At 35.9% G+C, this 13,283-nt stretch overlaps 4 protein-coding genes across 4 annotated transcripts in view; 3 read left to right on the top strand and 1 right to left on the bottom strand.

Annotated features, from left to right (window-relative positions):
- Positions 1–654, top strand: part of LOC105368803 (putative glutamate synthase [NADPH]) — a 48,624-nt gene extending 47,970 nt beyond the window's left edge. Inside the window, 2 exon segments of the mRNA XM_011507932.1 lie at positions 1–80; positions 179–654. The exon segment at positions 1–80 is cut by the window's left edge and continues 10 nt beyond it. Of these exon segments, the coding sequence (XP_011506234.1) occupies positions 1–80; positions 179–324 (226 nt within the window). The 3' untranslated portion in view covers positions 325–654.
- Positions 655–2,897: 2,243 nt separating this feature from the next.
- LOC105368802 (heat shock protein 68-like) lies at positions 2,898–5,324 on the top strand. Its single transcript, XM_011507931.1, has 2 exons — positions 2,898–3,195; positions 3,584–5,324. Exons 1-2 carry the CDS (start codon positions 2,975–2,977, stop codon positions 5,277–5,279), a joined length of 1,917 nt encoding a protein of 638 aa, XP_011506233.1. The 5' UTR covers positions 2,898–2,974; the 3' UTR covers positions 5,280–5,324.
- A 1,432-nt stretch (positions 5,325–6,756) lies between these two features.
- Pdss2 (Decaprenyl diphosphate synthase subunit 2) lies at positions 6,757–8,920 on the top strand. Its single transcript, XM_011507930.1, has 5 exons — positions 6,757–7,576; positions 7,660–7,788; positions 7,878–8,079; positions 8,161–8,427; positions 8,553–8,920. The coding sequence occupies exons 1-5, from the start codon at positions 7,266–7,268 to the stop codon at positions 8,862–8,864; spliced, it is 1,221 nt and encodes a 406-aa protein (XP_011506232.1). The 5' UTR covers positions 6,757–7,265; the 3' UTR covers positions 8,865–8,920.
- Positions 8,921–9,726: 806 nt separating this feature from the next.
- Positions 9,727–12,922, bottom strand: LOC105359057 (uncharacterized). The gene is made up of 8 exons (XM_011495533.1): positions 12,858–12,922; positions 12,656–12,771; positions 12,394–12,557; positions 12,083–12,301; positions 11,768–11,887; positions 11,367–11,632; positions 10,896–11,282; positions 9,727–10,811 (listed from the first exon to the last, which is right to left on the bottom strand). The coding sequence occupies exons 1-8, from the start codon at positions 12,917–12,919 to the stop codon at positions 9,803–9,805; spliced, it is 2,343 nt and encodes a 780-aa protein (XP_011493835.1). The 5' UTR covers positions 12,920–12,922; the 3' UTR covers positions 9,727–9,802.
- Positions 12,923–13,283: the final 361 nt, after the last annotated feature.

Raw genomic sequence — 13,283 nt, 5'->3', positions numbered from 1 at the left:
TAAAATGACCAAATTTGGTAATTATGAAACACCCGTTGAGCAATACGCAACAAATGTACCTGGAGTATTTGCTGCTGGAGGTATGAAATTTCAGATAAAAATCAAAATTAATCGCATATACGTGTGAAGGGCATTTTAACTGGCTCATTATATAATAATATTATTGTAAAATATGTAGATTGTCGAAGGGGCCAATCTCTAGTAGTGTGGGCAATTACAGAAGGAAGACAAGCAGCTCGTGAAATTGATTTGGCCTTAATGAAACAAACTTGCCTCCCGGGACCCGGAGGTGTTGTGACCCGTTCTGTTGTAATTCATAACTAACTGTATTCTTTCATTGTCATGGAGTAAATCTTACATAAAAATATGCTATACACATTTATGGATGCCTCAGTGAGTGGAAAGAGGCTTACATAGGCGACATGTCGATACTTTTTGCAATTACACGAACTTATGCGGAAGATAAATTATTCAAATCAAACTTCAAGGTGATTTAACGGGTGAATTGTAACTTTTAATCAGTGAACACTACGGATATGTCTTAAAAGTACATATTTGTATGTATGTTAGTTTTGTTGATTTGAAGAGGAAAAGAAAAGAAAATACATAACATCGGATATCCGTTGTATTACCGTATCGTATTCCTTTTAAATTACTATACTTATAAGCTCAGTCAGTAGCCAGCATTAATTGTATTAATTGCATTATACCCGTCGAATAATGCTAGGCTGCTTATAAGTTGCTTAAAATTTACGTAGTTTTATAAGCGGATATTCTTCCACTTTTTGCGCTTCATATACATGTACCACACGGCATTAGATCGTGAACCATACTACGACAATTTCAAATTATGCCATTTGCAACTATAGGTAGTGTATAAAACCATTTGTGTACCCAAAACATATGCAGTAGTAGTGATTCACAATTTAATCTACAAAAATGTTGTAGACTTTAAATAAGGCTGGTGAAATATGCGCCCATAGATTTTTTTTTTTATTTTTTTTTTTTTTATTGTATTTTATTTTTGTTTTTTGCTTTTTGTTTTGTGCAAATCTTAGGGGGGGGGGGGCGCGTGTATTAATTATATTATTAAAGTCAAATAAAAGCTTAAAAAGAAACGGACATACTGTTTGGAATGATTTTGAAGCACAGTATCGCGAAATATGTATTCTATGATTTCTTAAGAAGCTCCCGCCATTCGCCTGAATTAAAAATGGTCAATTATCCGAATGCTTTAAAGTCTACCAGATTATTACTCCAACTATATAATTATGAGAAAGAGGCAAAAACTATACCGACTCGCAACATACCAGTATGATGCAATAATTTTTTTTTTTTTTTTTTTTTTTTTTTCTGTTCTCTTTTTGTTATTTTCATAGTTTTATTATTTTAGTCTGTAAGAAAAACAATTTAACGTAATTTAACGTATATATAATGTAATTTATTTATGAATTGGTCTAATATGAGATACATGTGCAAGTCTGTATTTCATTCGCCTTAAATTTCTACATACGGAAGTCTCATTACACGGCAATTGTTTTTTCTAATATTGTCATTTGTATGATGCAAAAGATTTACATGCGTATGATATAAAACTTATCAAGACAATAAAATTATATCAAATGTTTAAAATGTTGATTGTAGTTATTTTATTTAATTATTTATTTATTTTTTTATACTAATTGCTCCCTTACCTCCTATACCATTGCTCATTTACGAATGCACGACTCGTTTGGTAAGTAATTGTAAATTAATATTCAATGGAATTACATCCAAACTCGAAATAATCTATTGCCATCTGTTCGTCGTTGGCGGAAACTTCGAGAAAATCGTGGATATTTGAACAAAAATAAAATATCTTCGCGATTATTACGAACGGTTTTACCTTTGGCAATAAAGTAGCCAATTGTTAGTTAATACATATGTTTCAACGTGAATACGTTTATGTATTTAAACAAATACATAGTGTTTTCTCAACACAAATAATTATATTCACGTGCACAAAAGTATTTCATTATTTTATCCAATTTTCTTATTTACGTTATCAGTGCTTGGGCGCAATGACGATTCGATCGATAACAGTCGAATGATTAATTTTCACAACGTAAATCGATATTATCCACTTATAAATAAACAGTTCCGATTATTAATTTTAACGAGAAATTATATTTTCTCTAAATTGTGGATATATATATATATATATATAAATACGAGAACTATCATTTCAGTATAATTAAGGAAAAAGAAAAATGAAAAGAAAAATGAAAAAAAAAAAACAAGTAGATTGTAGGAAAGTTTTTAATTTGAATAAGTTAAGCAGGAGAATCGACGGACTGTTATTTAAATTTGTAAAATTTAATTGTAATAAAAAAAAAAAAATGATAAAGCAACCTCGTCAATCGTTGGCAGAAATTCTCCAGCATTTGTAGACAATTGTCGCGCTTCGTTGCTCATCTTTCTACTTAAGCATTTACAATTTCACACGATAAATTCAATGCGATGATGATTAATCGGGAATATAGGGGAATATATGTCCCCTGGCACGAATAAATGTTAAAATTCTCATTCATTCGACGTTGTTTTGTCGAAGCCTCGAGATATCGACGACGATCACAAAATTGCATAGCGCAACGATCGCCGATCTACATTTAAAAACTTATGTTAAATCTTTGCCAAGCAGCAAATTATTATTCCCGTAGGTTTTAAGCTTGAAAAGCTAATAAACGAGAAGGCGTAGGATGATAATGGGTGACGAGCGATGATATCATGCGGCAAAATTTAAAACTCTTCGTCAGCTGATCGAGGCAAGCGTAACTGACAATAAAGGCAGTTCGAGAAAATTCGAGCATCGTCGTGAGATACTCGTGGCATCAGCTATAAAAGGACATTCGTCGCGGCGCGATCTTCAGTACGTGGAAAGCGGCGGATAAGATTGACGCGGAGAAGGGAAAAATCATTAAGAGATTCATACGAGATGCCTGCAATCGGTATTGACCTCGGTACTACGTACTCCTGCGTAGGCGTTTGGCAACAGGGGAAGGTAGAGATCATCGCCAACGATCAGGGTAATCGGACGACACCTAGTTACGTTGCCTTTACGGATACCGAGCGACTGATAGGCGATGCCGCGAAAAATCAGGTGGCGATGAATCCATCCAATACAGTGTTTGACGCGAAGAGGCTCATCGGAAGAAGGTAAATGCTGCAATATCTTCCTCTCGATAAAATAACGTACGAAAGGAAGATAAGAAAAAAAAAAAATTGAAAAGATTTTTTTTTTTTTTTTTTTTTTTTTTTTTTTTTTTTTCTGACGGAAAAGTTAACGCTCCCCCTACCCCTACCCCCTAACCCCTCCCCAGCCACTCCACCTCATCTCTCTCTCCCCTTCTCTCCTCTATCTTTATATATTTTTGTTTTTGTTTTTTTTTTGTTTTCTTTCCCTCTTTCGTCGCTTAATTAATGAATTAATTTTCGCATCTTCCTGTTCCTTCGCGAATTTCTTACATTCCTCGTCTCGTCGACTACTACTGGGATCAGCGCTCGGCAATGTTAATCGATCGCCCGTTCATCCCGACAATTTCAGATACGACGACCAAAAGCTCCAGAGCGACATCAAGCACTGGCCGTTCAAGGTCATCAGCGAGAGTCAAAAGCCGAAGATCGAGGTGGAGTTCCGCGGCGACATTAAGCGCTTCAATCCGGAGGAGGTGAGCTCGATGGTGCTGATAAAAATGAAGGAAATCGCGGAGGCGTACCTGGGACAGAAGGTGAAGGACGCGGTGATAACGGTGCCGGCCTACTTCAACGACTCGCAGCGCCAGGCGACCAAGGATGCCGGTGTAATAGCCGGCCTCAACGTACTCCGCATAATCAACGAGCCCACTGCCGCGGCCCTGGCCTACGGCCTCGATAAGAATCTCAAAGGGGAGAAGAACGTGCTGATCTTCGACCTGGGCGGCGGCACCTTCGACGTCTCCATCCTCACCATCGACGAGGGCTCGCTCTTCGAGGTGAAGGCGACCGCGGGCGACACCCACTTGGGTGGCGAGGACTTCGACTCGAGGCTGGTCGATCACCTGTGCAAGGAGTTCGAGCGCAAGTACAAGAAGAACGTGAAGTCGAATCCGCGATCCTTGAGGCGCTTGAGGACAGCGGCCGAGAGGGCCAAGCGTACCCTATCCTCGAGCACGGAGGCGGCCATCGAGATCGACGCCCTCATCGAGGGCATTGACTTTTACACCAAGGTCTCGCGGGCGCGCTTCGAGGAGCTCTGCGCCGATCTGTTCAGGTCGACCCTCGATCCCGTGGAGAAAGCCCTCGCCGACGCTAAAATGGACAAACGTTCGATCAACGATGTCGTCCTCGTCGGCGGCTCGACACGCATACCCAAGATCCAGTCGATACTGCAGAACTTCTTCTGCGGCAAGCAGCTGAACCTCTCGATAAACCCGGACGAGGCCGTCGCTTACGGCGCGGCCGTGCAGGCAGCCATACTCACGGGCGAGGGTGAGAAGAGCTCGGCCCTCCAGGACGTGCTGCTCGTCGACGTGGCGCCGCTCTCGCTCGGCATCGAGACCGCCGGGGGCGTCATGACCAACATCATCGAGCGTAACGCCCGCATACCCTGCAAGCAGACCCAGACGTTCACGACCTACGCCGATAACCAGCCGGGCGTCACCATCCAGGTATACGAGGGCGAGCGCGCCATGACCAAGGACAACAATCTCCTCGGCCGCTTCGAGCTAAGCGGCATCGCCCCCGCGCCACGCGGCGTCCCCAAAATCGACGTCACCTTCGACATGGACGCAAACGGCATCCTTCACGTGACCGCCAAGGACACGGCAAGCGGTCGCAGCAACAACATCCGCATTACAAACGACAAGGGCCGACTGTCGCGCGAGGAGATCGACAGGATGCTGGCCGAGGCCGAGCGATATCGCGAGCAGGACGTGGAGCAGCGCGAGAAGATCTCGACGCGCAATCAGGTCGAGAGCTACGTGTTCTCGGTGAAGCAGGCCGTCGAGGAGAGCGGCGAGAAGCTCGCCCAGTCCGACAAGGACAGTGTCCTTGGCCTTTGCGAGGAGACGATACGCTGGCTCGACAACAACACCCTCGCCGAGAAGGCCGAGTACAAGGATAAACTCGAGGAGCTGCAGAAGCAGTGTGCCCCGATCATGGTCAAGTTACACGGGGGTGGGGCCGGCCAGGGCTGCGGCAATCAGTTTAGGCAAGAAACCGGGGGCAATTATTCCGGACCCACGGTCGAGGAAGTCGATTAATCGGCTCAACCTTGGGACGGAAACCCAACTCCGCGTACGTCTCGACGCCACACGCACCCACCCACAAACCAATGTACTCACACATGCGCACGCACGCACGCACGCACGCAGCACGCGCGCGCGCACACACACACACACACGCACACACAGACACAGACACAGACACAGACACAGACGCAGACGCAGACGCAGACACAGAGTGCCGACACTGTCACTAGCTCGTGAAAGGAAACATCGCAAATGTACTCGTTCATTCAGCATTCATTCCATTCAAGAGACTGATTACTTTTGCATATTTAATTAATTATTTATTTATTTATTTACTTATTTATTTAATTACTTAATTACTTAATTACTTGATTACTTAATTACCTACCTACCTACCTACCTACCTACCTACCTACCTACCTACCTACCTACCTACCTACCTACCTACCTACCTACCTACCTACCTACCTACCTACCTACCTACCTACCTACCTACCTACCTACCTACCTACCTACCTACCTACCTACCTACTTACCTACCTACCTACCTACCTATCTATCTATCTATCTATCTATCTACCTACCGAGTGAATCCCTTTTGGTTCGGACATAACATAGTCTTACTCTGGCGTCCTGTAATCCGGTTTGATCAACTTCCCATAAAATTATCAGAATTCTGGATTTTATTACGAGCAGATGATTGAATCGGTACTTTATTGTGATGGATACTTGTTAATTGATAATAAAAAAAATCATTAGTTTATTTATACAGTAATGAAATGTTGTCATTTACCTTGAGCCTCTTTTCCTCATTTTATTATTGCTTGCAAAGAAAATTCGGGTAAAAAATAAAGAAAGGGTCAATGGGTTATTTGGATGATTTATTTGCATTGGAGAAAATGAGGGATGTGCAATTTAGATTATTTTCGATAAATTTATCATCGGATAATACATGAGATTGGAAGGATCGATCGACAAATATTGCGAATTATTTGCAATTCGAGTGTTTATTTTATTTATTAATTTGTCGGTGAGTAGAAGTTATTACCTTAATATATAATTATTTTATAATACTCTTTAAGCACAAACTTTACAGAACATTGTTGCAAATAAATGTGTAGTGAACAATTGCTCGATGAAAACTTACTTTCTCAATTCGATAATCGAGAAATAATTTACGGCATTTTAATTACGCAGTAACTTTCATAAGAAAGATAATACGTAAAATAATTAAGCTAAATTCCATACTATTTGCAATTGGCCAAACTTATGGAAAATTATTATTAAATAGATATTATCGAGTAATCTGTAATTAGATTATTTATTTATTGGCAATCGCATTTGTGCATATGCAAGATTGTGAATTGAGTTCATATCGAGTTGATTAACTGTACATGCAACTACTTTTTTCTCTCTCTCTCTCTCTCTCTCTCTCTCTCTCTATCGTTCATCGCATCATATATATTTGTAAACTATTTTAAGATGGCAATTACGTAGGCATTGAGTACATTCTATGTGTATGTAAAATAGTACTTACAGTAGTTTGCACGTCGTGTAAACTTAGATCCTAAACTAACCTTACGAAACATCTACCAGATATATCATCATTATCGCAAACCTAAGGAATCATGTTGTATAACGGACTGTACGCCAAGTAATATGGAATTTCTAAAATGTGTGTTGTAATGTGTAAAATGTGGTAAGTGCTCGAAAGTCTATTTATTACGAAAAATTAAATTTTTAAAATGAAAGTTTCATTGAGAACAATTCGGCGATACACGGGATATGGAAAAGGAAAATTAAGTAGGAACATGTGCATGTCGAGTATCTGTCATGGTAATCAGCAAGGAGGAACGTAAAGGTGAAATTAGGACAAAAGAGAAAGTTTTTAAACATCAATAAGCTGAGAATGCTACAGTGGCCAATATGTGAAGGAATTTCTTTCGTATAAGAGTTCATTCTGTTAAGGACTAGTGTACGTTTTGGAGTAGTGTAAAAATGTCTATCAAAAAGTCCGTTTTAACTATTTTACAACGAAAAAATGCGATTTCGACCTTGTTGTGTAAAAAATATAATTTATATTTGGTTAATGCACCATCGGTGTCATTTGGTTGTAACAAATTCAGCACCAAGGCTGCGACTAGTCAGAAACCAGACTGGAATAGGGCAGTGTCAGAAGCGGAGAAAATAGTTGGATATCCTACATCCTTTCTAAGTCTCCGTTGGTTGTTAAGCGATGAAATAGCAAACGTTGCTCTTCATTTACGAAAGCTTGTTGGCTCCAATCATCCTCTGCTTAAGACTGCCAAGTAAAATCAAAATTCACTTTAAAACAATGTTTTGCAATTGGTTAAGTGGCTTAGGTATGAAATCACCCTATTATTTTTTGTAGAAGTTTAATATACAACGGACGTAATAATATGCAAGCTTGGGGACTTATTGTTCTTCTTATATCAAAAGCTGCTGGGCATTTAAATGTCGATGACATGGAAGAGGATAAAGCGGCTGGAGTTTTGCACAGGTGTGTTTAAGTAACTATTCTGCGTTTGATTAAATAATAATTTAATAGCATCGTCTTCACTTTTGAATTATTAATTGATTTCAATTCAGTCAAAGGGCATTGGCCGAAGTTACCGAAATGATTCGTACGAGTCACTTAGTTCATAAAGGCTTAGTAAACATACAACCTGGCTTATATCCAGAACCCTCGGAATTAAATGACATGACGTTTGGTAACAAAATTGCTTTATTGAGCGGTGACTATTTACTAGGAAACAGTGCTGCAGAATTAGCAGCCCTTAGGAATCAAGATGTATGTATTATCTTAAATTTTTTTTTTTTCATAACAACGAAAGATTCTGGATAAACGTACGATATTTGCTCGGTTACACAGCTCGTAGAACTCATGTCGAGTGCGGTAAGAGATTTAGCGGAAGCAGAATTCATAGGCAGAAGGGACAGTCAGAATAATCCTTTACCATCCGTGCCACCAGCAGACCGCACAAATTATGCAGTCACGGAATGGACATTACGAAATGTATTGAGTGCTGGTGCTCTTTTAGGAAAGTCATGTAAAGGCACGTTAAAATTAGCTGGCCACAATGAAGAGATACAGGAGCACGGTTATAATTTTGGAAAGCATTTAGCTCTCGCTTGGCAAGTACGTAAAGCGTAACATTTGTCAATTGTTTAAGTTACCCAACAAAATTCAAGTGAAACATAATTTTTTATCAATGTGAAAACTGCTCGTTTATAATAACCTAATCGAAATACATGTATTTACAGGCTTGCCTTGACCTTAGTCCATTTATTACTAAGGATAGGAATACGCCGTTTAATGTGTGCTCAGCACCGGTGGTCTTTCACATTGAACACGACCCGTCAATTTTAATGGAAATTGACAAGGGCATCGAATCAGTTTTAAATGTTGACTATACCAAAGTTTATGATATTGTTATTAGTGGTCCTGGAATAGAACTAACAAAGCAGTTACAACGAGAGCATTCGCAGCGTGCAATGGAAGTGCTGAGTGTCTTCCAAGAGAGCGATGCACGCACAGCGTTATCTAACATCATAGCCGCAATGGGGGATTTTTAAATATAATAATAAATAATTGCACTTATTAATGGTAGATGAATTACCAAAAATATTCTCAAATCAGTTATTGAATAATAATTGAAAATATTTCAATTATTATTTAAAGATTATTTAATAATTATTTTTATAAAAGAAAAAAAAAATAATAACATGTTTATAAAATTAAATTGAGTATTAACAAAGGATAAAATATTACTAGGATAATAAATTAATGTGTGTATATATATATATATATATATATATATATATATATATATAATTTATCCATTGATAGATAAAATGAAGTTAAAATTTTTTATATATTTTTTATTTAAAAAATGTAAATATTTGTTGAACTATAATTCAATACAATTTGTATTATTAATTTTATTAGTACAATGTTTTGTACATATTGAAAATATATATACTACTGTTAAGAAATATATTTTACATACATTTTTATATAACTTTATATTTTTTCAAAAAGAAATTATTGCCTTTAATTACCTTATACTCCAATTTGTAGAAAAATTATGTTTTTATTTTATCAAATCACGCAGAGTTTTCATAAATACTGTACTCTATACAACGCGATGGAATTTTGGAAAATATAAATTTATAATCGCACATGTCATACGCTAAATGGAAATAGAAAGTAACAAATTAGCATTGGTTAAACAAGAAAATAATTAGATATTGTTTTGGAGCGATGTTATTTATTTACAAAATAAATAATTATGCAATAGATGCATTGTGCTTTTAAAATTATATAAATTATATACCTTCTCAATTAAGTCTTATATTATTAAAAAATATAATGAAAATATATTTTTCAGTCTATTTAAAAGACTAAAAATATTTATAATCTCAAAATTAACACTAATCGTTAGGTTGAACCTACATTCAGCAGATCACGATAGTGAATTCATAAAAATTAGTGTACCTATAAGCCATCAGTTTCAATATTCATTACTATTCTTATTATTGTCTAATTTTGTATCTGAAAATATCTCATTCATAATATCACTTTTTTTTCTCGAATGTGCAGGTACATTACTATACAAATTTTCTGCAATTTTAAACTGATTAATCATACTGTTTCTTTGTATTTTTTTATTAATAAATTCTACGTTTTCGTTGTCGTCGATCGCTTTCATAGCTGCTAATAATTTGGCTTTATCAAAAATCTTTGTATTTTCTTCAGCAGTCTTTCGTTCCGTTTTATTCTTCAACTTTTCTAAATGATTATGCTTTGCTTTGCCATTGGAATCATAATGCTTAACGTACTTTTTAGATTCTTGTGAATTGTTGTCTTCAGTAATGTCGAATATTTGTTCACTATTTGACGAATTATTTTCTGCGTTACTACCGTTAATCGCCTCATTACCGACAAATTTTGTTTCATTTACTTTTGAATTGTCATTTTTATAAATATAACTGCTCAAAGTTGCCTTCGAATATTCTATAGAATTTTTTGACAATTGATCTTGCGCATCGTCCGCAGGATGATAATCAATCAAAGAACTACTTAATGACGTTAACTTAATCTCGTCGTTATCAACGGCTAAATTTAATTTTGACAAATCATTACCTTCGATGCAGTCGAGCGAATTATTATAATATTGATCAACTTTGTTCAGTAACTTCGATAAATTGGACGGTGTTTTGATTTTCTTCAATTCCAAATTCCCTATATCAATGTCCGATTTTTCTTCAATTCTATCTTTGCCAATATTTAAATCAATGGGTATTTCAATCTGACTCTCTAAATTACTGTTACTGTAACCTCTAGTCACATCAACATCCGCCTTTAATAAAACTTTTGAAACTACCGTAACAACCGAATCGTGATCGCACTTTATCTCTTTATTTTCAATATCACTATTATTATCCTTTGAAAGAGAAAGTGATCCATTTGTAGTTTCCATGTTACTTGTGCGTATATCGTCAGCGGCAGAGTTAACCAATCTATAATAAAAAATAAAAAAAAGAAGAAGAAAAAGCATGCATTGTTTTCTCAATATTACGAGATTAATATTAATAAATTAATGGATTTTGTAGCTGTGAAACCTTGTATACAATAGCCTTGAGCCATTTGTAAAATTTGAAGACTGACTGATGTCCAATTTATGTAAAATGTCATCCTCGTCTCTACTATCATCGTGGCTTGGATAATGAAATTCTTGTTTCAGTGCTTTCGGAAGCTCAGATATTTTTTTAACATCCTCCAAACCTAAGTATAAATCCACTTGACTGTCCGTAATATCGATTTCTTCCAATCGAGACTCTTTTATCGGCGAATCTCTAATATTACTTTTGGGAATGGAAAATGGTGCTAATTTATGGGAATTTTGAAAACGACTTCCTGATAATAAAGTCGCCCCGTGAAGAGCAGGTAAAGATTGTCCCGTTGCCGTCTCGCTTGAACGCCTCCTAAAGCTACAATTTTAACTTTATGAATATTTGATCTTATTAACAAATAAAACAATGTCCTTAAGTAATTATAGGTGTGTAAATAGCAACCTCTGTGCCTTTATTAAATTTTCCGATCTACTTTCGCTTAAATTTGTAAGAGATTGACTTGTCGTTGTTGACCTGTTTTTATTAAAAAATGCAATACGACTTGATTGGTAAGACTTTCTTTCTCTTTGTTCTGTTAATTCTTCTAAAGTCTTAAGTTTAAATTGAGTATCTTGAAGTTGCTTTTGCGTTTCCTTGTGTTTTAAAATTTCTTTGTGTAGTTGATGCTTCAAATATTTACTTTCCAGCGCGAGTTTACGTTTCAACGTCTATAAAAATATTGATTTTTAGAATTTAAAAAGCTCTCTTTCAGCGATAAAACCATTGCCATTCTTACTGCATTTTGCATAAATTTTACAAAATGAAAGAAATTTAATGAATAAACGTATATTTTTTCTCTCTACCTGAATTATTTCATCCTGTTGATCTATTCTATGATTTAAATCTAGTACTTGAGTCTGTAGCTTTTCCCTTTCTCTTAACTGACGATCCTTACTCAATTGCAAAAGTTTCTTATTTTGAATCTGCAATAATACCAATATTAACCAAGTTTTTAAGTTTTTTTTTTTTTTTTTTCTTTGTTTCTTAACAACCTGCTTTTCAATATATAAATATATATATATATATATTTGTACATATAGGAGAGAGAAAAAAAAAGAAAAAGATTTGGAAATTAAGGTTTGGGAATTGCGTCCTTTGAGGTAATTACTTGAATGCACCTGCAAGGAATGCAGCTCATTTTCTTTGTCTTTTAATACATCACTCGTTTCCTTGTATTGGCATTTCAGTTTTTTGAACTTAGTCTGAAGAACTCTTAGATCTTCGTGATGAGAGTGAATGATTCTTGGTAATTCGGCATTTGTTCCTTCATATCGTTTCAAAGCCGTGTCCTGCCTTTTTTGAATTACTTTAAGTAACTTATTTTCATTCGATAATTCCTAAAGTAAACCGAGTTTTTTTTTTTTTTTTTTTAAACAATTACTTAGCACTTTATCGACATTCATGAGCAATACCAAACAATATCACTTACGTTTAAATGGAAATGGGCATCGGCTAATTGGTTTTGCAATTGTTTTATACGTAGCATTTTTGCGGACGAGATACGCTGACGAATTACACTTTTCCTTGGTGACTTGGCGATATCGGGAGGATTAAAATGTGCGCTATTCTTATAAGGACTAGGACTCGATTCGGCTACGAATAATTTTAATTTATCGAACAGTTAAAATTAATTGATAAGCAATGTAGTAATTGGAATAAAGTAAAAATAAAAAAAATAAAAGCTTACACACCAATTATAGGGCATAATTTTTTTTTATTTGATGCCAATAATGCACTTTGTCTGCTTTTATAAAATGGATTTAATGTACTTTCCTGAGCTGTAAGTTCCGGTGTTAAATTACTATTTCTAAAAAGTGTTATCAATTTATTTTCTCGATATTTGCTTGAGACGTGGTGAGAAAAATGCTCTTCAAAACAAAATTGTATACAAACCTATAGACGCGTATATTAGTCGTTAAACATGATATGGGCAGGGGGGGAACGTCACTTTGCATTTTTTTTTTTTTTTTTTTTTTTTTTTTTTTTTTTTTAAAGAAAAAGAAAAACTAATTCTTTTACTTGTCACATTTTCAGCAACTTAGCCAATAACTTTTTATTCTAACTCATTGATATGCATTTAATAAAATATTTAGCACGAGACTCATCCGATTGACACCCATGACTGTTTCTTACACGTTGCTATAGAAACTAGTAAAGTAAATAGCTTTTTTATATATGCAAAATAATGTTCATACAATATAAACACACACAATTTCATCGATTGTTTTATTGACCTTTATTTATTCATCTTATTAATATTATTATTTTTTGTTCGTTTTTCTGGATAACAATATTAATATTAATTATCTTAAAATTAAT

Source organism: Ceratosolen solmsi, unplaced genomic scaffold (genome assembly GCF_000503995.2).
Source record: "Ceratosolen solmsi marchali unplaced genomic scaffold, CerSol_1.0 scaffold1, whole genome shotgun sequence".
Classification (NCBI taxonomy): Eukaryota; Metazoa; Arthropoda; class Insecta; order Hymenoptera; family Agaonidae; genus Ceratosolen; species Ceratosolen solmsi.
The sequence above is the reverse complement of the archived record's forward strand: the minus strand, read 5'-3'. Positions and strand labels throughout refer to the sequence as shown.